The sequence below is a fragment of the Rhea pennata genome, chromosome Z (genome assembly GCF_028389875.1).
Source record: "Rhea pennata isolate bPtePen1 chromosome Z, bPtePen1.pri, whole genome shotgun sequence".
Taxonomy (NCBI): domain Eukaryota; kingdom Metazoa; phylum Chordata; class Aves; order Rheiformes; family Rheidae; genus Rhea; species Rhea pennata.
Genome location: NC_084702.1, coordinates 37,847,923 through 37,874,425, shown reverse-complemented (window position 1 = coordinate 37,874,425; position 26,503 = coordinate 37,847,923). Strand labels below are relative to the sequence as shown.

Here is a 26,503-nt window from a genome sequence, read left to right as displayed (position 1 = left end):
GGGCCCATGAAGATATCTACCTGAGGGTGCAAGGTAAAAGCCGAGTTGCTGCAGATTTCCTGCACCGTCAATAGAGAAAGATATGGGAGATAAGTGGGGTTGATGTCTCCAAGAGGTAATTCAGGAGTAAATCTGAATTGCTCTCTAAAGGGAGGGTATCTCTTTCCATCAGCTAAACAGGGAACATAGAATGATGATGCTTATGTTATAGGCAATTTAACAATATGCCTAAAATTAGGTAAGATAAAGTTCTCTATAATTTGTCATTATCTGAAAGGGAAAATGTGCCTAGGGTATAAGCTCACTACTTACCTGGGACTTTAGTTAGCGCTGGGACTTTCAAGAAGGATTAGTTAAGTGAAGTTAAGAAAATAACACCATGTGGAATGCTCATACAGAATTTTAGTAGTGTCATTTTAATTTCAGATTAAATTCCTTCTGAAAAGGATCAGTGATTCTACTAAAAAACATACTGGCAGAACCATATTTATAACTTTACTATTAAAATGATGTGTTTGAAGCCCTATTTTTTTTACAAATACAACACTAAGTTAATCAAAGCAAAGAAATATATTGTGGGATACAACATATGCTGGACAAATAGAGGATTAGAGAAGCGCATTCAATTTTCTGTAGCTAAATTTCTAGCTCCTGCAGATCAAGCACTTAAATTCTTTCTAAGACACGAAGTGAAGCACAGCAATGTGTTCCAGAAGCTCCCCTCTCTTCTTGAATGGGTTACTCATTATCCTAGACCTGCCTGCTACTTCAAGGACTTCCCTTAGCTCTTGAAGCTGTTTCCTTACCGAGAAATTTGGAAATGTGATTATTAATTTATTTAGACAATATGCTAATTGCTTTTTCAATGCTCTCGAGAGATGCTTCTTTTTTACTTTCCATGTGTTTAGCATCTGTTACCACTTGAAGCACAAACTTGGAGGAAGTAGCTTTTCCAAGCCCAAACTTACTCCTCCACAGGATAATTTAGCTGGAGCACACTGAAATAAAATTTTCAGAGAACGACAATGTTGTGAAAATAGATTTTGCCTTAGCATGCCTGAAAATAATTTAGGAAATCAAATATGTGTGTTAGATGTTCCAGTGGCCATAGTGGCAGCTATCTCCTTTTGCACTGCTGTTCAGTGGATATTTCCAAGCTTTCCTGTAACTTATCAGGAAATTTGTAACCACCATTAAACTGATAAACTAATTGTTGTATTTGGTGGAAATCAATTATGTTAGACGTTTTTCATTTTTCCTACTTATCTTTTGCTTAATCTGGCTATAATGTAGACAGATGCCCCAAGTCAGTTTGCAGCAAAATTGTAAATGATGCAAATTACAGCTGCATTTGGGCTGTGGAACTTTGAAATAAAGCAAATATTGGTTCATGCATACTCAGTGTGCAATTTTCAGTGAGAAATTGCTTTCACATGCCCTTATCTTACATGTTCACAAAGTGAGGAAAAAAAATCTCAAAGAATTAAAGTTTATGCTCTGAAAAAAATGACTAGAAACATTTGCAACATTTTTTTCTGGCTGCTAGCTCTCTTAATCCATGCAAATGCAAACATTTGGAGAGAGATTTTTAAATTAGAGTGTGTTTTTTGTTTTGTTTAATTTTAGGGTTCTGGGTTTTTTTAAAACAGGAATAGTATGTGAGCCAGTGTGTCTGAAGGGAAGTGTCTTTTTCTCAGACTAATTTTGGATTGAGTATTATTAATAGTAGTTGGAGTCAGATTAATTCTGCAGTCACTTTATAATGTTTATGATGATAAATACCTTAATCAGCCAACAAGCCAACATTTAGGCCTTGATTCATCAAAAACATACATTGAAGATTAAGGCTCAGTAACTTAGAGGTTTTACAATTTAAGATATATGCCTATGCTTTGCAGAATGTGATTTTGTCACCTAACTGTAGCTGTTCAAAAGTTAATCACTTATCTATGCACTTGTATTAGCATCTTCTCTAGGCAGCAGAAATAAGCACTCACAGGGCAATTTGCTCTAGCGCAGAAGTTTAAGACAGATAGGCTTCTAGAGATAGGCATCTTTTCCTTCGATTCCCTCTTTCCATAACCTATAAACTGAGCTGAATCGCTTAGACTAGATTCTTGTGTGTTAGACAGCAAAAGTTAAGTGAGCTAAATTGTACCCCAAGTATATATGAAACTGCAAATTGAGAACTGAAATGCAGACTTTTGGAGCTGTAGGTTGGATATATGCATTTTTTAAATGTCAGCAATAGTGTCAGAGAATAGATTTCTGTTTTCTTAGTTTTTGCTTTTAAATCAAAGCAAATTACTTCAAATCTCCCATAGCTAGCTCAGAAGGCAAGTATTTTAAAGCACTGAATACCTATACAGGAGCAGGTGCAACACCTCTTTCCTTCTGCATCTGCGTATTTCTAGCAGATGAACCACTGGAAGCCATAAACATCACCCTCCACTAGCTCTTCAGCAACCCTTTTGGCAACAGCCGTAGCAGTACCTTCAAAGTCTTTTTCACGACAACATATAAAATACAGCATCTGAATGAATGCAAGTAAGAAACTCTGCTCCTTATCTATCCCAAAGAACTAGTTGCAATTTCACCCTTGCTTTTTACAAACATTCATAAATGGATTAATTAGCAATATAGTTTAGGGTTTTAGTAATGTGGAGCTTCTTATAGAAAAATCCAGGGGTAAGTAAAACCTGGCTTTGTTTCTAAGGTAACAACTGAAAACTCTCAGCCCCCTTAAGATATGGCAGTGCCACCACCGTGATCCCACAGCAGGGGAAAAGGCTGCTGTATGCATGTATCACAGCCTGCGTTTTGTGGCGAGCAAGCAGGAAAATAAGCTTCCTCCAAGGGCTTGTGATTTGGCAGAACAACATAGGGCTGCCGAGGCTTATGTTCATGGTGAAGGGCTGGAGGGGTGTTTCCATCTGGTTTTGCTGCATGTCACTCATTTTCTTCTATGTTGCCATTTTCTCTACCGTCAGGCTTTTGCCGTGATTATTCTTAAGGTTCTGCCATATGGAAAATAACTTGCTCTTCATTCAAATTCTTTCTTATATTGTATTCCTTCCTCAAAGCTTTTAAACTGAGATTTGCTCCAGAAGTTTATCTCTTTGAAAGAGAGAATATAAACCTTCTTCATCTGCCAAGTGATAATGCAGACAACACTGTTTTGAGCTCTTGTCTTACTAAGTGCTGTGCTAGATGGAAATGGTATTGCTAGCTGGAAAATGTACATTGAGATGCAGCTCTGATTACATGATTTTTTAGATGAAGTGTGTGCTTTAAACAGGTGATTTTTTTTTCTCCTATGAACAGACACTTTAAAATGGATTTTTTTTTTCCTGAAACTGTTTTCATTAGGGTTCTAGCCTGATGTTCTCACTAGATTAAATTTTCCAGGGAGAAATGAGATACAAGTAAATGGTAACGTTATACTCTCCCTTGGTGCAGAAGTGATGGTAAATGTGAGGAGCATTTTGGAGCAATTCCTGCATTACCTGGTAGATTGCTGCAGTACCAGAAAGCAGCTGTAGAAAAAGAGAATCACCTCTAACCCCAACTCCCAGTAGAGGAAAAGAAAATGGTGAGAGACTCCACAGCTGAGGAAACTTGGAATCCATTTAGGAAAAATCAGATGATAGCTAGGTGAAACCTAGTCTCTGAATAGAAGGATTTTCAAACAGTAACACTGGATGATTCACGCAGAGATGGGACCAACATAGACTGCACATTTATTCTGCCCTAACACTCTATGACAAAGCTTCTGCCTCCTTCTCCTCACTGTTCTGTTTTTCTAGGGACCTTTGTACCATCTGGTTTTGGATGAAAGAATGAAGATAATTCAATAAATCAATATAAACAGATAGCTATATAAAAGGTGTCAAAGAATATGCACTAAAATGGACTGCCAGAACTACCACTAAGATAGCAGCTAAGATTACATATGAGTCTTTAATTAGACTGACCATTTCTACTGGTTCTGCCTCTATAACGAAAGTCCTAACAATTTAGAGAACAGTAAAATACAGATGTTCACTTTATTGATTTATTGTCAAAATCGTATATGAAATGTGTTAAAATTGATTATTAAATTGCTGCAAAAGTTCCTTCCTCACAAGGGACTGACTGCAGACCTTACATGTTTTATTTACGTTTTCTGAAAGTAGGAAAGCAGGTAGAAACACTTCTATGTAATGGAAATGTATGAAACAGACTCAGTCATAGACCATCGGTTTGTGGTCACACAATCCAAAGTCTTTAGAGGGCTGTAGTTGAACTAGTAACTACATGGTAATTAATAACTAGTCAGCAATTAGTTGGCAGTAACCTGCACCCCCGAAGTAATATGTCTCCAGGAGTGGCCTTGAGCAGATACTTGGAGAAAGGTAGAAGATTCAGGCAAGCGTGTGTGATGCTTCTCCGAAATACTGTCCCACCTCCAACCATGCTGGGATGTTATAGCTTCATGGCTTCTTCCTACATAGTAGCCCTCAATGGATTTTTCTTCTATGAACATGTCTAAGCTTCCTTTGGGTTTATATAAACTTTCAGCATCCATGACACTCTTTGGCAAGGAACACCTCAGCTTTACTACTAGTTGTATGAAGAACAACATCTTTTTATTTGTTTTCAGCATGACTCCTTACTAGTTTTATGTCATGCCCCCTTTTCTTGCATCAGGAGAGACAGTAACCAATGGATGGGTGAATGAAGCCCTAGAGCAACCTCAGGTTGGGCACCCAGATTAGTAACTACTTCTGGTTTTAATCACTCAGCCTCTGCTCACTGCCTGTAAAATGGGCAACATATTCCTACAGGAATATTCTGAAGATAAATTCATTAATGCCTGGGAAATTCTTAGGTTCTGTAGTGATGAGCATCAGAGAAAAGCTTGTGAGGAAATGAATCATTTTGTCTTCAGAGTAGGACTGGAAAAGCATACAGTAAATAAAATATGGAGCTGAATGTTGTATAATAAGGAAAAAAAACCTCAATAGCTATTCAATCAATGCTCCTTGGAAGGCTCTTGGAGAAAATTTAATATGTAACCATGTAATTAAAGCAGGTACATTCTGTATACACAAAGGATTGAATAAGGTTGCATGGAAAAACATGGTGTTGGCATTTCCTAGTATTTTATTTCTTGACTTTGCAAGCTTAATATTCTTTTCACATAGTGTTATAGAAGTGGATCTACTGGATGCAAAGGAAGGGCTGTCTGCAGTTTCTATTAGCATACATGGTAGTTTTGTTTCCTCTCCTTTAGATCCTGTCTTTGTAGTATAAGGTAGAGTTGACATCTATTACATTTTTGTTGTGAGTGTGTTACACACACTAACACCCACAGTGATAGGGATGAGGCTTTATTTTTTGTTTTTTGCAATAACACATCACAGTCTCATATGTAATTGGTTTTGCAATCATCTAAGATTTCTTTGAGAATTTATAGTTCCCCATTCTTCCCTCCCCTGCCCCAATTACTTTTCTCTGTTTTGGATTACTTTTCCATCCAGATTTTACTAAGCCATACTTTTCCAAACTGATTCCCACTTTGTTAAAAATCCAGGTCTTGTAGTTACCTTTGTACTAATTCCTTATTCTCTTTGTCATAAAAATGTCTGTAATGGATTTCTGTGGCACCAGGGTATGGCCACAGATCTCAACAACACTGGAAAAGTAAGTAAAAAATAAACTAAAAATATAATTCTGCTTTGAAATCAGAGAAGTTAAACTCTTTGCATGCAAAAGTACTAATGAGTACAAAAGTAATTAATGAGTGACAAAATAATACTGCAATTGAAATCTTATCTGCTTTTCACTTCATTCTGCTTCTGTAGCATACTCAATTGCTGTGATAGATGACTACTTCAGGGTATTTCAGAGAGCTGATTAATAGTCTAGCCATATGAACATTAAAGATATGGGTATGAATCTTGATGAAGCCAGAAAACTAGTCAGCCTGATGATAGTTTATTATAACCATACGAAAACCATTAAACATCTAAGTATGATGCTAAATGAGTACACGCACCAGACTTTTAAATAATATATTTTATGATATTCCTGATCACAGCAAATAAAATTATGGGGAAACATTTTAATGGTTTATTGCGAAAGGGTACAGAATTAATCCCGAAGTAGCTCAATTATAATTTCTAGATAAAATGTGCATGTACCACTTATTTGAGAAGTTTCCAGAAGTAGAATAACAGAACAGGAATACCATAAAAAGCTGGAAAGGCAGTAAGGATGTCACCAACAAAAAATGTAGAGGTCAGAGAACTATGCTTCTAGATTTCATGGCATTTCTACGTTTTCAAGATAACACAGATTTCTATTTATATTTTTATGGCTTTCTCATGGTGCAATTGGGAAAAGGTTGGAAGAAAACAATAGGTACAAGTCTGTCCTTTCCTTCTAGTTTTTATTAGGCACTATGTGAACAGTGGAGAGATGCAGCTTTTGCCCCAAAAGGGATTACAGCCTGTGGAAGACAACGCATTATCCCTACTCTCCATGGGACACTGTTTAGAAATTAACTTCAATACAGTGACTATTAACAAATTCTTCTCAAAGCACAAGTGTGCCGAGTGAATGAAAGCTGTACTTTGACCAAACTGAAATTCAAAAGATCCTTTTTGAAACTTCCCTTCAGTATAGTAGAAACAACAGCAACAGTTCAGATCAGGTGTAGGTATATTAGCTCATGCTCGCTAGCTAGCCAATATTGAATTTGTTTTCATCTTTTTTTAGATGAGCACTGTATCTTAAATTTTTGGAAGAATTTAAGAATTCAAAAGCTAAGTCACATGGAGAAGAAGCGATTTAGAAATAGTAACTTATGGAGAAGGCCTGCAAATACTTAATTTACATGAGAAGTACTGCTTTAGTGAATGTATTACAGCACCCGATTAAACGACTACTCTGCAAGAACAGAACATAGTATTTTTTTTCTCCTCAGTCCCTAAGGAAGATCTGCACTTCACCAGTGTAAGGAATAGAGTCCACTCATAGAAAAAAAGCTCATCATTCAGAGACTGGCATAAAGCAATTTGAACTTCCATTTTTTCCCAAATGCTGAAACACAAGACACGCTTCGAAGGGCTGTATGTTTTCCTGCCACCTGCTTCCTTGCTTATCTGTTGACTCTGCTGTGCCACTTCTTGCTTCATCTTTTCCTAAGTACTTGTTATGGGTTTCATTATTACAGTCCCTCGGGGGCGCAGGCTTCGCACCGTACGCGCCTGAACAACGGCCCGAACGGCCGTTTCCAACCGTTTTATCCCCGTTGCCGCGCAACGGCCGGCGCGAGGGGGGCGGGGCGAGGCAGCGGCACGCGCGCGCGCTCCCCCCTCGTCCCCTCCCACCGCGCTGCCCGGCCCCTCCAGTCACGTGCAGGGCGGGGCGGAGCCGGGCCGGCGTGTCACGTGACAGCGGGGCGGGGGGAGGGGGAGGGGGCGGTGCTGGTGGCCCGGGCCGGAGGGAAGATGGCGGCGGAGAGGGAGCCCCCGCCGCTGGGGGAGGCGCGGCACGGCGAGCTGGAGGAGCCGGAGGACGGCGAGGACCTCTTCACCAGCACCGTGTCCACCCTCGAGGTGAGCGCCCGGCCCTGGCCGCGGCCCCGCCAACCGCCCTTGCCGGGCCCGGCGGCTGCGCTGCCTGTCACGGCCGTTAGCCCGACCGTTGGCCCGGCCCCCCGCCGCGGCAGCCCCTTCCCCCCGCCCCCGGCTGCCCGCGTAGCCCTCCCGGAGGGGCGTCCGGCCCGGCCCTGCCGCCGCTCCCCTCCTCTGGGGCCTCCTGTGCGGGCGGCGGCCCCTGGGCCCGCCGCTCCCGCCGCGGCGAGCCGCCTCCCCCGCCGGGGCCGGGTCCTGCCCCGAAATCCTTCTGCCGGCGCAGAGACCCGGGGAAGTCTTTTCCCAGGCATCGCTCGCTTCCCTGTCCCAGGTAGCCGCTCTTCCCTGTCACCGCTGCCTCCGAAGTGCCCGGGTGAAAAGCACTTGTGTCTTCCCTCGCAGCAAGACACCAGTTTCACCAGTCGTTCTCCCCTTAGACGTGCCGCGGAGTAACAACTCATTTTCTTTGTCTAGTCCAAGGCTTCATCCCCTTCCAGTTTGCTAAAACTTGTAAAAACTTATTCCTCTCAGAATCATTTTCTGTCATGGTTAGTGCATGGTTAATGCTCAGCTATAATAGTGTAGCCTATTGCTGATGAACAGCTGCTAGGACTTTCTTCTTTTTTTTTTTTTTTCTTTTTTTTTTTTTTTTTTTTTGCAGAGGGGGAGCTGTAATATTCTCTTCATGAACAAGTGGTAATTATGGGTAACTAAAGAGAGGCATTCATGCAAGAGGCTATGAAACCTGCAGTTATTTGGAGAAATTGCTCTGAAAGATCTAAAAACTTCTACTGAATAAATCTATAAACCAGTCCTGCTTTCTCTGTTGAGCATCTAATAAAAAAAGAACACCGCAACTGAATGTGCAAATACTTCCTAGCTCTGGAAAATGCTCATGCTAATTAAAGTGGAAGCTGCTCTTTCTAAGTTGTGGTCATGTTTCACCTTTGCCAATCCCTTATGGAAAAACTTCATTCTCCCTCTACATAGTGACCCATTTAAAAAGAAAATTGTTCCTGTTCTGCTTTTCCCGAACAGTTTCCTGTCCATGACCTTTACAGTAATAGGATCAGTGCATGCTTCTTTGTTTTGCTCTGATTGTTGCTTGTCTTTAAGAAAAAAAAATAGTAAATAGAAAGGCTTTTAAATATATTTTTAAAGGCACTTGCCCCCTCTGCAATCACTTAGAAGATCTTTTTACTTCTTTTTATAGATGCATAATCTGTTCAATGCTAGGAAAATGTGTTTTAAAGCAAAGAATAGCAAATGATGTGATTTGTGAACCTGCAGTTGACAACTGCTTTAACAGACCTTTGCACATCTATGTGTGATACACACTGTTTACTGGAGTCTTATTTTGTACTCGTAAGAAAAACTGCAGAAAAATGTAAGTAATTTCTTTACTGATGTGGTCTCAAATTAAAATCCTAAGAGATGCAATAGAATTATTGCCTAAACCACAATCTAACAATGAAAAATCCTCCTCTTAATATTTTAAAATAGTTACTGAAAACTTTAACAGGAGAAACTGGCAAAGAAATGCAATTTTTCTGTGTTAAGTGATTTGGTTGACAGTTCTGTTCTGCTTTGTTTTTGTAGTCTGTGCAGTTGGAATAAAGTAGAAAGGGAAAGCCACTTTGTTTAAGGAGAAACTTTGAAGAACTTTTGTCAATAAAGCTTTTCCTGACTTTTAATCAGAGTGCTTAGGAAAGAGCCTTGTTCTTCCAAATTTCTAACAAATGTGGAAGGAAGAGATCATGAAAAATGAGTTTGAACTTCTCCCTAGCTTCACGCTAGATTGTTTAACTTAAGCATACTGTATTTAAGTTCACTGGGTACCTTAGTCCAGAAAAGAATGATTATGTCATGGTGTGAGACCTGGTTAAACTTTTGTATTTAAGTGTTTTTGTAGTTTGTAAATATTCATGAAGTACCTCTTTCTAAATAGTGATTGAAGTTTCATTAAATTAAAAACGGAGAGCACTTAACACTCTTCATAGTTGATTGTATATGTTAGTCTGGTAACAGGGAGGAGGACATGGCATGGCAGAAGGCACCAAGGTCCAAAGCCAGCTTATGTCAAGGCTGTGGTGCTTTGAAAGGATTCTTAACTATTTTGAACTTGGAGCTATTCCTTTGCTTTTTGTGTGATTAATTTCTGCTCTTGCTTCCTCCCCCCTCCCCCATTTTTTCCTTCCTTTCACTCTCTTGGCACCTCAGACAAGACATGCTGTCCCTTTCTTACCTATAATTTGGCAGAGCGCTGGAAAAGCTGTAAGGCTGCTAATAATTCTTCCAAATAGAGTCAATGTTAACAAAGTCACCCCTTATAAAATGAATGCTAACTCATCTAAGTTTATTCCAGCAAAACATACATTTTATGTATATTATGAACAATAAAAATAAATACAATATTTAAATATGCTTTATAAGGAAGGTCAGTGACCTTCCTCATCATGAGAAGAGTATTACTTATTTCAGGCTGAATTCTCTGCATGTGAAGAGAAACTGGAGCTTTATCTTTCTTTGAGCACATGCTAGAAGTTAGTGTCTTGAATTAAGCCCTCTTAATTCTGGCATGTAAAATGTTAAGATTTGATTTCTTCCCTGTAACTTCCCAGTGCATCTCAGAAATTCCGGAAGGAGTCTGAGCATATAAAAATTGCCAGGGATGGAGACAACTGGACCTTCCCATTCTGAGAATACAGTTGTTGAAAACTTGGTGTGTAGAGTAGCTTGTCTGAGCTAGCAGGTGCTGATTTCCTCTTTAGATACATACAGTGTTTGTAAGTGGTTTCAGGTTTTCATTTTGCCAGCTGTATTCTAATCTCTCATGGAGCACCTTCTCTTAAATTTGGGGTCCTGGAATGATCTTTGGCAGCTGCTGCGCTTGCTTTTGCAGGTAAGAGCAGCCAAATGCAATCAGACAAATAGCCTCTCTAGGCTGAGATCATCTTCTCTACAGAAGTTAACAGTGGATGCCATGTGCAGGTTTTTACTGATGATTATATGTTTGTCCTGGAACTCGCATACATTAGTCTCCCAGCTACCAGCATTTTGTAGTTCAAGGGCTTGCTGAGCCATTGATAGCATTGTATTATTAATCTTCCATGGACTTACCTAATTGCTTGTTTTCAGGTGTTTAAAAAAATATCCTGGATGCAGGCATGTATGATGATAAGACTTGTCTCCTGTTACAAGTTTTGTCAGTGAATTGTTACTCTGCTGTGTCCTCTGCTACTATTAGAAGAGACAGCAAACAACTGTGTGAAAGTCACTTTTTTTGATATGTATGAAAAAAACATATTTTTGATTTTTTTCTGAAAAATATTATGTGTAGTGTTGTTTTCATTTCAGCACTTCCTTCTTCCTCCTTATCCAGTCTGTTTCATTCCCTACTACTTTCTTGCGTATGTTTTCCTGCCACCTGTTTCCTTGCTTATCTGTTGACTCTGCTGTGCCACTTCTTGCTTCATCTTTTCCTAAGTATTTCTTATGGGTTTCATTATTGCATGTCTCCCTCTTCTGCAAAGCAGCTGCCTTGTGAACATGTAGCTAAGCTGCCACTTACTCATTCCCAGTGGTTTTTATACTCTTGACTTTTTTTTTTTTTTTTTTCCTGATGGAAGAATACGTGGAGGCACTCGAAAACAATGAGTAAGCAATAGATGTGGTAATTTATCAAGGACTGTCATTTAGGGCAGGGTGTGTATATAATCTCATTGAAAATGTAACGGCTTATGTCGTTGACCTATAGATGGCTAAAATGTAATCTCGTTTTGTGCACAGACAGCAAGGCACTAGATAGACCATTATAGATGTCCACATGCCTGTATAGGTATCTAAATCAAATTTAACATGAAAATTGAAAGTTGTAGGGGAAGCGTTAATGACCCTACCAGAATTTCTGGGATTAAAACATTGTCTTTGAACACTGTGTTATATCTTGCAGAAAACTAAGTCTGTGTCCGTGATTAATTGGTGTAATTCTGATGGAAGCATGCATTCCTGTATTCAACATCAAATTCGGGCAGTAATGGAAACGTGAAGTAGTTGGCCCTTTTGAGATTGCTTGTGTCCTCTTATCTTCTGCTGAAAAGGTTATTGTTCTGCTATTGAAGCCGTATTCTCTCTGTCCAGGCAGTGGTTGTGGGCCTTTGTACTCTGTTTCTGCCCAAATGAGCCAGGTTAGCTCGGGTAGCTGGATACCGTGCTTGTCGTCAGCCTGCTAGGCTGGGAGGAGATCAGACATGTAGCTGAACTGGCTGGGGTGGCTGAGCTGTGCTATTAAGAGAAGGGATGATGTGCAAACAACTAGGGCTATTATTTCAGCCAACAAAAAGTGTGTGAACTTGTTCTTGTGTCTTCATAAGTCAAAGCTATTAAAATGCTCAAGTTATTGCCACCAACTGTAATGCACATTACAAGAAGAAAAGTGAGCTCCTGTTATTGCCAGTGCAAACTGGAATGGGCCCATAGCCTTCCTATGTGTGTTCAGTAACTCATTTTCTGGAAAACAAGTAGAGCAGGATCCTTGCATGCGTGCATGTCTTGCGTGCGTGAATATCCTGACCATCTAGTGTCTTGGTTGGATGCTTCCCTGAGTTACTCTCTGCTCAGGAGTCTCTTGGAAGCTTTGCATGCCACGTACCTTTCAAGAAATGGACAAGTGTGTGACTCTTTGTGAATCCTTGGAGTCAAATAAGTTTAAATGTTTAATCGGCCATCCTAGGCATGTGGCTCTGTAGGCCCTGAGGTTATTTTTCATGGTTGATCTCCCTCCATTTCTTATCTGATGCTCGGATTTTCACTGCCTTGTTTCTGCTAGGTGCTCTGAGCTGCTTTGCTTTTGTAGATGTATCAACTCTCCTTCAAAGAGCTAAAGGAGCAAAACTGGAGTGCTCTCTTTAGCATGCCTGTGCAGTAGAATGTAATGGAATAACTTAATATGTTAATACCTGTATAGGTGGCCCTTTTTGGGGGGGAGGCTGAACAGCACTCTATCAAAGAATTGGATATTACTGACTGCAGTTTCTAATACGTGCAGGAGTGGGTTTCTGTGTCGTCTTGGTTCACTGGGAAAAGCTGTCTGTTTTGGAGATAGAGGACTAAACTTTGTCGCAAAACCTTTTTTTTTTTTTTTTTTTTTTTTTTTTTTTTTTAAAAAAAAAAGAAGAAGCAGCCTGAGGCTGTGTTCAGTTACAATAACTGTTCAGGCCATAAATCATTTTTAAGAAGCTTTTTAGATAATTATGCATTCTGATATAAGCTCCAATTACTTTAAAAAATATTTTTTTGTACAAAGTCCTAATTGTATGTGAAGTTATTTATCCTCATCTTTAATTTCTCTTGTCTGAGAACAACAGCTGTTAAAAGATACCAAAGTGCCACTGAAAGGTTAATAAGTCCAGGAAACGTTATTCAGCTGAAAATGCATTTTAAAGGAAAGACATTTTGTCTGTAAATCATCCACAAAACTTTAATATCCACTGTTCATAATAACAGAACCTGAGGCATATAACAAATTTATATTTGTTATATATTTATATAGCAACTAACAGATAGGGTGTCAGTTTCACAGGAAATCTTCCTGAAAGAGTCACCTCTGGACCTTGTGCCTTGTATACAAGTTAAAGCTTGTTCATGCAGCTGTTACGTTTGTTGAGCTTTCTGAGGCAGCTCTAAGGTTTGTTTGCTTGCTTCTCATTTCTGTGAATATGATCTAGTTTCAGTTCATTGGAACAGGGTATATGAAATACTGTGAAAGTCTCTTGTAAGTAATACTCTAGGTAAAGCTGTGAAGCCCTAATATCTAGTACAAAAGTCCTGTTTTTCTTGAGTAGTGCCACGAACAGAATCTTTCCCAGTTCGGTAATATGAAATGATCTGTAATCCTGCCAACACTTGATAGCATCTTTTCATATGTTTACATCTTTTCTTGGAAGCCTCTGTGCCTTTCTTCAAAATGGAAATGTTTTGGTATTGGCCTTGTTTAGATCCTCTACTGAACTTGTTGATTTAGGCCTGTAGATACTATTTTCATTTATTTCTTTATTATGGCATATGTGGATCAGATTTAAGAGTGCAAGGTAAATCTTGTGCCTGATAGGGTTTCTTTTTTTGTGACTAGAAGCCAGGTTTAGTCAAAAGTGAGCATCAATAGCCAAGATAGCTACCTCGGATAAAACTGAGGCGATAGAGTGGAGGTATAGCTTGAAGATGAGTGCTCTCCAAGGGCTCTTCTCCACCATTCATTAATCAAGAGCACAGCTATGGGATAAAACTCGAGGCCATCTGCTGTGTGTAACAAGTGTTCGGGAAGGCTTTTATTCCCTGTGCCTGGCTGTGTTACAGCTGTTTCTCATGGAGGTGCAGCATGAACTGTATGTTGTTCTCAATCTGTCTTAATGTGGGGTGTTCGCTGTGTGTCAAAACTCACATCTATCAGGATCTAAGTGGGTTCTTACCAATGCTGAGCAGCAGCAAAACTGATTCTGAATGGGTGGTCTATAATGTTTTAAGAACGGCATTTGTTGATGAAACTGCTTGAGTTTCACGGGGAGATAAGTTTTCCAATGCGCTACTGTTCTAGTTGAAGTACGAAATTGTGGATTCAAAGCTTTGTGTAGCTCTGCGCAGAAAGATAGACCTTTCTTCTAAAATGTGCTGCTTCCTGAGTTCTCAAGTTACTTTAAGCTGTTGATCTTTACATGTGACACGTGCTATCTACATTGTCATTTGTAGAAGAATGAAGTATGGCAAGTGATGTGTTTGGTGGATTTTTTTTCCCTCAACTTTTCTATTTCATTCTTTTTCTAAATTAGTTGCAAGTCTTGTGATACAGCTTAAAATCATGCTTCACAGAGTGAACAAATGTACCTGCGTTACTTCATTGTACTCTTGCTGTTTTAGCATTGATTTAGTGTAATATGAGAAATACACATCTGATTAGTGGATCTGCTGCTTATAAGCCTATAGACTCTATTACCTATACATATTTCTCCAGTGTTTCTGCTCTGACCTTCTTTGCAGGTTCGAGGGCAAAATCTAACAAGCAGCTCAAGAAGCTATTGCCTTTTGAGGCTCGTAGTGTGTGGGTTTTTTTTTTTGTTTGTTTTTTTTTTTTTTGTTTTTTTGTTTTTTTTTGTTTTGTTTTTTGGTTCCCCAATGGTGTATCTGGGTTTTTCAGAGAATGGCAGTCTTTGGTAAATGCAATGAGGTAAAACCTCTTTATCTATCTGAATGGAGCATTTCCTTGTTTCAACCTTGATCTGGTTCATGTTTATTGGAATACAGTTTTTTTTTTCTGATATTCTCGTATCTGCTTTTGGCTTCCTTTTATCTTCTGCAGGGAAAGACTTAGTTCAACTAACACTTTTCCAGGCTGAGAGCTTTAATTTCATAGGTTCTATTCTTTATTTTTAATGCTTTGTACTGTACCTCATTGTATCTGGCAGGATTGTTGCTGCTTGTTTACTTTCTGTGAGTGGGATTTTAGGTAACTGAGACCTGGACTGATGCTGAGGCTGTGATCTTGCTTCAAGCAGAGTGGCACTGCTGTGCTTCATGCAAGAAGATGCCCTGTTCTTAGGGAACGCAATATAAGGAAGGCCTCCCTCTTAGGGCTGTTTTCTGTGCTGTGTTCATGAATGTGCAATATGAAATCCGGACAGAATTCTTCAGTGTTTTTTTTTTTCTTCTGTAGCCCATGGCATTTGTTGAACTGTGGCCTTGAGAACAGCCTCTTTCTTTTGAATTCTGGTTCTAACATTAAATTATGACAATTTATGCAAAAACTAGGAAGTCAGTAGTGACTCTCTATTTACAGATGTTCCTTCTAAAGTGCATGTGTTTTTGCATAAATATGCTGGTTTTGAAGATTCTTTAGCTAGTTGTCATGGGTAAAGTTGTGGGAAATGTCTTGCAAATTTTGAGATACTCTGAAATAACCAGAGTTGACACTGATTCAACAAAGACTTGCTTACTGAAGCACTGATCTTTAGTTATGTGTGTGCTTATTTTGTGAGCAAGCTTTACTTCAGTACTCCAACTTCAGTATTGCCTTTATTTTCCTGAGCATCTTCAAGTATTTCTCTTTTCACAGGACAAATTCTAGTCTTTAGTTAATTCAGAGAACTATTTGTGGTAAGCCTAGCTTCTGTTTTAGTACAATGTGACCCTTTGTGGCAATAATCCCCAACTTTGAGCTGTTGCAAAGATACTACCCAGGAAACTTTGGATAGCCTACCTTCTAACTTCAAAATTTCTTGTGGCTGTAGGCAGCCTTGAGTTGTTCTGTGAACTCAATTAACTTGTTAATCTCTGAAAAACTGGTATGGAACACTTGGAGACAGGTTTTGTACATAGAAGAATTTACTAAACAAAATCTAAATATAATCCTTTCCAAAAGGAACTTAATAATCAAACTGTACTCAGAAATACTAGTACATGTATTCTGGATATTTCTCTAGCAGTTCTTGTTTCATGTTAATTAAATATGAGGAAGTGGGTAACTTTTTTTTCTATGACAAAGGAATGAAAAGAGCTGTTGACTGACTAACTCATATCCTTTGTTCATTGTTATCCCACTAGGAGTAGGAAATGGAAATAGCTGACAGAGTTTCCTTTCTGTACATCTTGTTATGTTTCTTTGCAGTGAAAGAATGTTTGTTGCAATAATTCTTATACACTGACACACGACAACTGATTCTTTACTTATTATTTCACTTTTTTTCTCTCTCTAAACAGTCAAGTCCTTCATCTCCAGAGCCAGCAAGTCTTCCTGCAGAAGACCTCAGCACAAATTCTAATGGTCCAAAGCCAGCTGAAATAATGCTAGATGATGATAGAGAAGATCTCTTTGCTGGTAACAGTTCTTTTCTTTTAACGTGTCTGAATGCTTTTTTCACATATGCATAAAGGGATGCCTTGTGAGGAGGAAGCAGAAAACATGTTATCATTTTCTTGATTGTAAGGAAATAGGAAGCAGTTGTGTTAAAAATTGAAACTTCAACTTTAAATTTTCTCAATTCAGTACTGCAGTCAACTGTTGCTTAACCTGCAGGTATACTTTCTGGAAAGTTCGTTAAAGTTTTCTTTGAGTGTTAGGGAATATTACTGGCCTTTGCAAATCATTCTTGATTGGGTTTAGCTATTATCTAAAATTCTATGATCTGCTGCAATATACTGTCAAATTTATGAACTTGAAAATTTGCAAGAGAGGTAACATACTTCAAAGAGAAAACAGCTGAGGTTCTTCCTTGCCTGAACTTGTTTTTCTACTGTTATTAACATGTATAACTACTGATTGCTTATTATTGTCAAACTCTTTGAGTGTGGCCTTTCTGTTGTGAACTCATAAAGCAGAAGACTGAATCTTGCTCATTACTGAAAATAAAGTGATATGTGACTTCTTTTTAGGGATAGGTGAGTTTTGCTTAGATTTCAATAGTAAATTAAAAATTGAGGCATTCCTCAGCAAATTTATGTCCTTTACCATGAGTATGATAGAAGTGTTCACTCCTGAGAAGTTTTTGTAGCAGAGTTATTTTTTTAGGAGTTATTCTGTCTTGCATACTGAATTAATGGCACTTTGAGAAGCTTCTTTGATAGAAAAGTAAATTTTAATTTTCTTAAGTACTTTAACAGTCATGTACAAGACTTCTGTGGGTTTTTTTTTTCCTTGTAGGACTCTATAGCTTTAAGTTTGTTTACCAAATATGGGCTTCTTGTATTGTGTACTATCACTGCACAGTGTGGCATACCTGAAATAGTAGTTAGCTATTAGTAATCTGTTCTGCAGGTGACAATGTAGCATTTCTTGTTATGTAGTTACCAATGTGTATTGGTTACACACAGTTTGTGTGTGTTATAAAACATGAAGACAAGTTAAAGCCTTGTTTTCTACTTCATAACCTTATTTAAGCTACCCTAGCCCGTTTTCCATTTCTATAGAAGGATAATTTAGACTGTATTGCAAGCTGGAAGGTATTTGTGGAAAACTGGCCATCATTTCACTAGTGTAAAATTCTGTCTCTAATACTTGACAGTACTGGATGTCTTGGAGAAAGTTGTGTGAAACGTACGATTAATAAGCCAATAAACAGCACTTATTTCTAATCCTTGATCAATTAGTCACTAATTTGTTGGTTTTTTACAATCTGTTTTTCACAGTATAGTCACAGAATCACAGAACAGCTAGGATTGGCAGGGATGTCTGGAGATCTTCTGCTTTACCCCCCTCCCCCACCCCAGTCAAGCAGGGATGGCGGGGGCGGGTGGTGGTGTTTGCTCAGGACCATGACCAGTTGGGTTATGAATATCTCCAAGGATGGAGACTTCACAGCTTCTCTGGGCAATATGTGCCAGCATTCAACCACCTTCACAGTTAAAGAGTGTTTTCTTGTGTTCAGGTGGAATTTCCTGTGTTTCAGTTTGTGCCTGCTGCCTGTTGTTCTGTCAGTGGCTACCACTGAGAAGAGTCTGTCCCATCTTCTTTACACCCTCCTGTCAGATATTTATATACACTGATGAGATCTCCCTTGAGCCTTCTCTTCTCCAGACAGAACCGACCCAGCTCTCTGTCTCTCCTTGTATGAGAGATTCTCCAGTCCCTTAACATGGACTATGGTTCGTGTTGCAATCACAAGTGTAGAAGCATTTGTCCATCAAGGAAAGGAAGTGTGTTTGGAAGATACATATCAAAAGATGGCTCTAAATGCTTTTTTTCCCAATACCGACGCTTATACTATTACCACTTATTGAGTTGTTTGACAGTCTACTTTGAATACGGTTCTAGTCTCGTCTTCATTGATTCCCTGATATAATAATTTGATACTGAACTTTGTAGTGTTTAGTTCTGGGTTGTTTTATATGGACAGGTGTTTGTATATATATGTACATTAACTTAGTTCTGAACTTTATCTCATATTTGACAATCTTTCTTGTACTAGTAATTTGATTATATAGTTTTAGAGTGTAAAGGCAGCTTTTTGTAGCCATAGAGCCACCTGGAATGGACATTTCAGGAAAGCCAATTCTCCTTTGGCTGGAAAGTATTAAATTAAGAAAAAAGGTGCCTGGAGTAAATGTTGATGGGCTCCAGACAGAAGTAACAAATGTTAGCAGCCAGATTGTTGCAACTGAAGTGACTGCTATGAGAAAACATACTTCCAGAATGGATTTAATGAGTCTGAGTTTTACTACAGAAGACATTCTTTTAAAAGCAAACAGCATTCAGTTGAAAGCATGTAACATACTGGAGGCCTAATACAACTGAAGGTGATTTTTACAAGGTCATTTTATATATGGACTAAGGTTAGTACAATCTCAATGAGAAAAACAGTCTGAAACAACATGCAGAAACATGACTTCTTTCACAGTATCCCATCCTAAACAGGAAGTTTGCATAGTGCAGCACTATCCTAGTGATAAAGTTCTTTTTTTGTATCACTGTCAGCATACCTGTTCTGAGAAGCAGAATCTAATTTGTATTTCCATGCTGTACACTCACAAGGGTAACTTTTTTTTTCCTTAGGACTATTTTACTAGACAGCAGTGTTCATCCAGCACTTTCTTACACTGATTTGCAGTGAATAGAAGTAATGCAAGAAGGCTGCACAAGTTCCATGTCCTTGCTTTCAACATGATTGCTTAAGCCTTGCTTTCTATGAAAGCAAGGCTTGAGTAAAAAATTGAGTGCAGCTGTATTTTTTTTCCCCCCTTGGGTTCCTCCCCTCCCCCCCCCCCACCCCTAGAGTGTTGAAATTTCAAAGACTTATCTTTACAAAGCTTGTTGGAAGTGGAGGGGAAGGCAAAGTCCCACGCCTTCCTTGCTTGTGTTACTCGTTCTTATTGAATTATTAGATGCTATAAAACCCATGTCAAGAAAGTTCTACAAATGGCTCCTGAAAGGAGGGACTCTGACCTTTTGGGAGCATAAACAAATCTAGCTTTGCAGATGACCTATTTGTAAAAATGTGGATTGTGCCTCTCTAGCAAATCTAAGTTTGATAAACATTTTTCATTATTCCATCTAATAATGTAACCTAATGGGAAAAGGAAGTGAGAGAGAGCGAAGTGGAAGATTTCCTCTACTGTCTTAATGCAACTCAATTCGGGGTGGTTAAGGCTTTGCTGCTGTGCTTCTGTGGCAGCTATCAGAGAGCATCTGCAATAAACAGTGTTAGATATTCTTTGCCTTGTCTCTGAATCACAATCTTTCAGCTATTAAAACTGGGTGGTAAAGGTGGCAGATGATGAGTTTTCCATCTGTCATTGGAGACCAGTAAGCTTTGTTACCTCATTTATTAGTATTGTGGTTCCTGGCTCAGTAAGTGGGGACAGCTATGTTGCTAAACGCATTTAAGCATTTTCTACTGTAGGATGAAAGTCTATGTTGATTATTTCAGGCAGGAAAAAAAAAATGTTTTTCTTAGCTTGTAGAGCTTTTTATGCTTGGAGACCATATTGGTCACTGCTCAAATCATACAGTATTAAGAATATTTTGCAGACATTCGCCTCTCTGTGCTTAGGAGAATATGATGGGAGCATCCATCACTATCTTAAAACCTGGACACCTCATAACTGCTAGTATCAAGATAAGAACAAAATCTTGAATGACTGTTCCAAAATGGTACCTGAAGTGCTGTGTATAACTAGCTGAAGAAATGTGTTGTGGATTGCCTGTGCAGAATGTAGCTACGCTTTCTGTCTCTGGTCTTTATAGATTATGAGCCAGGCTGTGAAGTTACATCTGTGCGCTGTTACTAATTTCACAAAAAATAAGTCTTTTACCAGATTAGAGAAGTGGGAAGATTACTTCTTAATGCTTTCGTTTTTTCTGCCCTTAAAGGGGTTTGTGAATGGATTCTCTCATGCAGGTATGTATCTACTAGCAAAAGTAGCTTTTGCTAGTAGCAAAGTAGACCTGAGCAAAAGTCAACTTTTTTTGGGGGGGGGGGGGGGGGGTGTGGTGGGGTAGGAGGGTTGTCCTTAAAAGCTTTAGGTCCTAATAGATGTCTTAGGTTTTTATTTCTGGGCGTTCATACAGAAAAGGAGATACTCATTCTGTGGACCAGAGAAAACACTTACTTGAGGCCCAGTTGAACAGCAAAAATTCTGGCTAATAGTGTCTGTCAGGCTGTTGTCGTATGACATGTCCAATCAGAGCAGTCATGCATGGATGCCTGGCTGCCTTTTCCAAGCTGGTTATTCAGTGTGAGGTCTCTTCTGGAACAAACAAATGCACGAAGTTTGAACCTACAGTTTTGAAGTCACAAGAAAGCCTTATAAGTAGCTGACTGTCCTGTCAGCTGACCCCTTTTTAATGACTTATCTACTATTCTGGACAACAGTGTCTACTTCCGATTATTTCCAAATGTGTGCAATCATCTTCATAAACCTTCAAAGATAACAAGCCAGTTTAACACTCTGACATCACTCGAGTGCTTAGAGGTCTGTGGCATTTACAAGTGGGATCAGTAAAAATAAATTATTCAACTCAAGTGATGCTCCTTGTGATGAATTGGAAACTTGCACTTTCTATGATGATGATGGTTGGTGAATACTAATGGTGAGATGTAAAGAAACAGTAAGCATCTAAGGCTGAGACTGGCCCGCAAGCTTAAGCGCTGAACGGTGTTGACAGAAACTTGATATAGCTGCCTATGGAATGTTAATTAAGTATAACTAGTCTTGTGCAGCAGGCTGCAAGGTTTTTGAGGGTTTAGTGACCTGTTGGAGTTAAGCACTTGACAATGATCTCATATCCAAGCCTGTTCATGGGTTGTAAAGTAGATATTAATGTGTTTAAGTCTTTTGGCATTAGATTGGTGAGAGTGCCTAGTATGTGCTGATAGCTGCCATCGCTGATGATGTGATCTGTTGATCTCTATTTTTCTCATAAAAATTGGATGGAGCAATTGCTTCTGTACGCAAGAGCCTTGTGCTTTTGAGCCTTTTCCAGGAATGACCTAGATTTCATTTTTCATGTAAATACTAAGAGTTTAATTAAAAAACACAAATCGACAAGTACTTAAATTTTCAGGGGAAAATATTAATCAAATAACTCAGATGTTTCTGGAAGTAGGTTAGTTTCTCCTCTGAAACCTACCTGTTCATGATATGAATGCATGTGCAGATAGAGGTCTGAAAAGGAGAGATGGTTGGAAAGATGTGCTGCTGTTTTGTCTGATAGGAATGCTGTTTTTTTACCATGAATTCACTCTGTTTTCTCTGGGTTATACTTTTCCAGTAAGGGATTTTTTTTTTCTTTTTTTCAGCTGTAAGAAACGTGTGGTCTGAATTGTTCCATGACTTGCATTAAGTCTGTCTAAAATGTGAAGATACTACTACAAAGTGCATGTGATTAATGGTTTGTTTCTCAAACATATGCTGCCAAATAGATGGTGACAGAAAAAAGGAAGAATTTGAGTAAAATGGCTTTATACTTTTTTTTCCTGTGAAATAGTAACTTCTTATCTCTAAATGTTCTTAGTCACTGATTGAGAGAACTACCTCTTTTCTGTGTCTAAATTTTGTGCTTCTGAGATTTTATTCTAGAAGTTTCTTGACAATTATTGCAGCATATTTTCCCACCTGATCTGAGATTTTGAATCAAACTTCTTTATTGGTCTAAGATGCAGTATCCTATCTGTGGCATTTGAGGATAGGAAGCCATCAATAGGTTTCTTCAGAAAGATTCAGTAGTAAAAATAAAGCAGTGTGTATGGTAAAAAAAATGAATCTCTTCTAAAGTTCTTAGATAATATTTGTTTGTATTAAAAATGAGGAATATAAAAGGCACTTGCTTTTAAGCTTTAGCTTGAAAATGCTATATATATCTGTAATCTGAGACTAGGAAGAGTGTTGCAAGCAGATTGAGGGAGGAAGCTTTTTCCCTTCTACCCAGTGTCCTGTTCTGGGCTCCTAAGGGCGAGAGAGACATGGACACACTGGAGCAAATCCAGTGAAGGGCCACAGAGGTGACGGACTGGAGCAGGAGAGACTGAGACTGCTGGGACTTCAGCCTGGAGAAGAGAAGGCTCAGGGAGATCTCATCAGTGTGTATAAATATCTGATGGGAGAGCAAAGAGGACGTGACAAAACTCTTCTCAGCAGTGACCTGTGAGAGGACAAGAGGCAACGGGCACAAATTGAAATACAAGAAATCTCATTTAAACATAAGAAGAAACTTTTTCCACTGTGAGGGTGGTCAAACATTGACACAGGTTGCCCAGAGAAGCTGTGGAGTCTCTACCCTTGGAAGTGTTCAGAACTCCACTGGACATAGCCCTGAGCAACCTGCTGTAGTTGACTCTGCCCTTAGTGGTGGGAGTTGGAGCAGATGATATCCAGAAGTCCTTTCTAACCTCAACTATTTTGTTATTCTGTAAAATATCCTCAGACAAAATAATGACAGCAAACTTTGCCTCGAACTAGATTAAGGCATGCGGACCTTGGTATTTGTTTTTAAGAAGTTTTTTGCTTGATAATGAAGCTCAGTTTAAGCACCCAATCTTTTTTTTTTTTTTTTTTTTTTTTTTTTTTTTTTTTTGTCCTTGACATAGGGAAAGGTGCTTTTGCTTATGAAAAAAATCAAGAATTGACAAAAAGTGTTATAAATAAAAATGGGAAGAATTGACTAGCAGAACATCTCTAAGTAGCAACAGGGATAAAGCTGAGTGGTTTTGATATATTAATTATGAATGATTGTAATATCACATTTTGCAGTGATGGATGATTGGATTCAGTTGCTGAGAATGTTATTTCCAGTTCTGTTTTTAAATGACTACTAAATGACAGGCTGTTCTGGAGAAGCATACAATGCTGTGGGGACAGAAATGAAACTTTGTTTTTCGTAACATAACTAGTCTCACAAATTTTAAAGATCTGATCTTTAAAATTGCCGTTTCCTTAACTCTTGAATAAGGATTTGTTGCATACATCACATGTGCCAAGCTTTAAAAAGATTGTCAGGAAGTTGGCTTATTTTCTTTTGAAAGTTGAGCTGTTCATGTAGACCGGAGGTGCAAGAACAGCATTTTTTTCAGAATTGTGTAGTAAACTATTTCGATAGCTTAGTGTAACTTGGAGTAGATCTGCTTTACTATCTGAGGCTTGAACTTGCCTGAAGTACTTGAAACTTGCCACAGGAAGTCTAATTTGTAACAAGTCTTGTGATTAGTTGTGAAATCAAATTTCTTATCAAATGATTATTTTATGGTCAATACTATCTTTAAACAGTTAAATTCTTTAAAATGCACATTTATTGAGAATCACAACATTAGTTACTTAAATTAGAACAGGAACTTCTGTATACCAGAGACATGTGATTTGCCAGTTGTCAAAACCAATTAGTTCAGGGAAGTGTGCCAATTATATAGAGCAGAGATTTACATCCTCTTTAAATATAGATGATCTGTCTACAATCTGAAGAAAGTATTCAGTCTGGTGTAAACTGTTTTAAGCACAAAGGTTTAAAGAAATAAAAATAAGTACTTAGTCTTACTAGTCAGAATGCCTCATTTGCTAATACTTGTCCTTTGCAGGTTGTGTACTTTTGGTGGAGGAGTATATTTTGGTTGTGTAACTTCACTTAAAAGCGTACTTCTGGTATGCTCAATTACCAGCCTAGATGACTTAATCAGCTGTTGAATGCAAAAACTAAAATCGGTATAGAGGTTGAAAAAGAGCAGTTTAGGTGGTGAAAAATATTCAGTAGTTTTGTGATAATCTCATACAGAAATGAATGACTCACTACTGTGACTACTGTAAAGAACTCTATACCTGTTGGTGCAGAGATTTTTTTTATATATACACACACATATGTGTGTATATGTAAAATATATATAAATAGTCTAATCTTGCTTTGACTCATGATACAATGGAAATTCAGGTGATGCATGTAGTTTAGCTCCATATTTAGAGTAATTATGTATGAGACGCATTGATACTATTTAGAGGTGATCTTATTAGACTTGTATATTGTCACTTTTTAATGCGATTATGTGTGTGGTGTCTTTATAATGCACATTTATCTCTATTGTACAAAAACTTTGCAACCTCAATCTTTATCTAGAAGCCACAGAAGAAGTTTCACTGGACAGTCCAGAGAGGGATCCAATACTCTCTCCAGAACCTACGCCTGCAATCACTCCCGTAACACCTACTACATTAGTAGCTCCCAGAATGGAATCAAAAAGCATAACAGCCCCTGTGATTTTTGATAGATCCAGAGAAGAGGTACTGAGTAAACTTTGAAGTTATGGGTTGATTACTATGGAAATGTCCTATTGGCTTTTTAAATTAAAAAAAAAAAAAAAAAGCATTTCCTAAATTTTGACTCACAGTATCATTCTTTGATGAGGAGAAGTATATAAGAGAAACTACTCTGTTTATTTTGCATTGGATATTTAATGTGCTTTTGGCTCTTTCAATAGCCAATCAATATTTGTTGCTCAGGTGATTATACTAGTGACCTGTACTGAGGAATAATATTCCTACACTCCTGTCCATTCCTACAGGACAATTAATGCACTGGTATTGTGAAAGTGTGTGTAGGAGCAAGTGCTGAGAGGCAGGAGAGATGTTAGAGATGTATAGTAATTTATACTAATAGGTTGCAGGTTGTAACTTCGAATCCAAAGCTGCTGTTAATTAGGACATGTAGGAAGCAATTGTTAGCCCTGTCCTGCATACTAACAAACAGATGAAGTTAATCATAATTTTATTGCTTATAATATTTTGCTACTTATATTTGGCACTCCGTTCAAAGTCTGGGCATTGGCAAGTATTGCTCATTCTAGAATATGGGCTTACTTGACAGGGGCCCTGTAAATCAGTTTGCCAAACAGGATTGGCCTGAGTCTCAACGATAACTGCTTTTCAAGATGCCCCAAACTGGCATTTTATTCTGATTTTCTTCCCCTTCAACTCTGGCACACAGTCCTTTCTGCCATGGTCTTTAAGATACCTATTTTATCAAACTTGTATATATTACATGAAAGATAGGAAATTCTGCATGATCAGAGCTCAGGCAAGTATCTGAAAATTCTGTAGCTGTTGCTTTCCCAATCCCCAACTCTTCAACTACAGATACTATTAATAACAAGGAATATCTATCTTTTGATTAGAAGCATATAGAAACATTGCAAATGAACATTTTTGAACCTTGGTATTTGCTGAATTGGAAGAGATAAGAATGAATATTCTCATAACGTAAATACAAATAGATAAAAATTTGTAGGTAAACAAGTCCTAAGAAGAAGCTACTGTACTAAAAACTTTCGCAGAATGGCTCAAAATTAACACCAATATTAGGAACTGCTTGCTTAAATTAGATAATGGACCTGAAAGATGATTTTTTTTTTAATTGTTCAGACAAACTAGCTCTTCTTCCTTCCACCATTACCCTAGTCTGTACCCTACCCTTCTTGTAGTGATAGATAATATGAATGCACATTAACTTGTTAAATATGGCATACACTTTTTCTAGATTGAAGAGGAAGCAAATGGAGATTTGTTTGATATAGAAATCAATGTGTCAGACCCAGAGAAAGTTGGTAAGTTCATGTCTTGAACCTAGTAAGTCAGATGGTAGACCATCTTACCTCTTGAGGACTATTCTGGATTTTCAGCATAATCTCTTAATCAGTTATCTTTTGGCCATTTCTAGTATCTAAGTGAAAAGTTACTTAATGTGTATTTCGGAACAAAAAGTGGGTGGGAGGGTTAAAATAACTTGCTCTAGGATAAGTATTTTAATTTTCTTACAGGGGATGGCATGAATGCTTATATGGCATACAGAGTAACAACAAAGGTAACTAGTACAACAAATACTTGCAAGTAACTTTATCACAGCTGAACAGAGATATTAGTAA

General features: G+C 38.4%; 1 protein-coding gene across 1 annotated transcript in view; it reads left to right on the top strand.

Annotated features, from left to right (window-relative positions):
* Positions 1-7,468: 7,468 nt before the first annotated feature.
* SNX2 (sorting nexin 2) overlaps positions 7,469-26,503 on the top strand; it is a 33,717-nt gene continuing 14,682 nt past the window's right edge. The window contains exons 1-5 of the mRNA XM_062599470.1: positions 7,469-7,604; positions 16,371-16,488; positions 24,703-24,866; positions 26,119-26,185; positions 26,399-26,442. Coding sequence (XP_062455454.1) covers positions 7,497-7,604; positions 16,371-16,488; positions 24,703-24,866; positions 26,119-26,185; positions 26,399-26,442 — 501 coding nt within the window. The 5' untranslated portion in view covers positions 7,469-7,496. The remainder of the gene's footprint in view (positions 7,605-16,370; positions 16,489-24,702; positions 24,867-26,118; positions 26,186-26,398; positions 26,443-26,503) is intronic.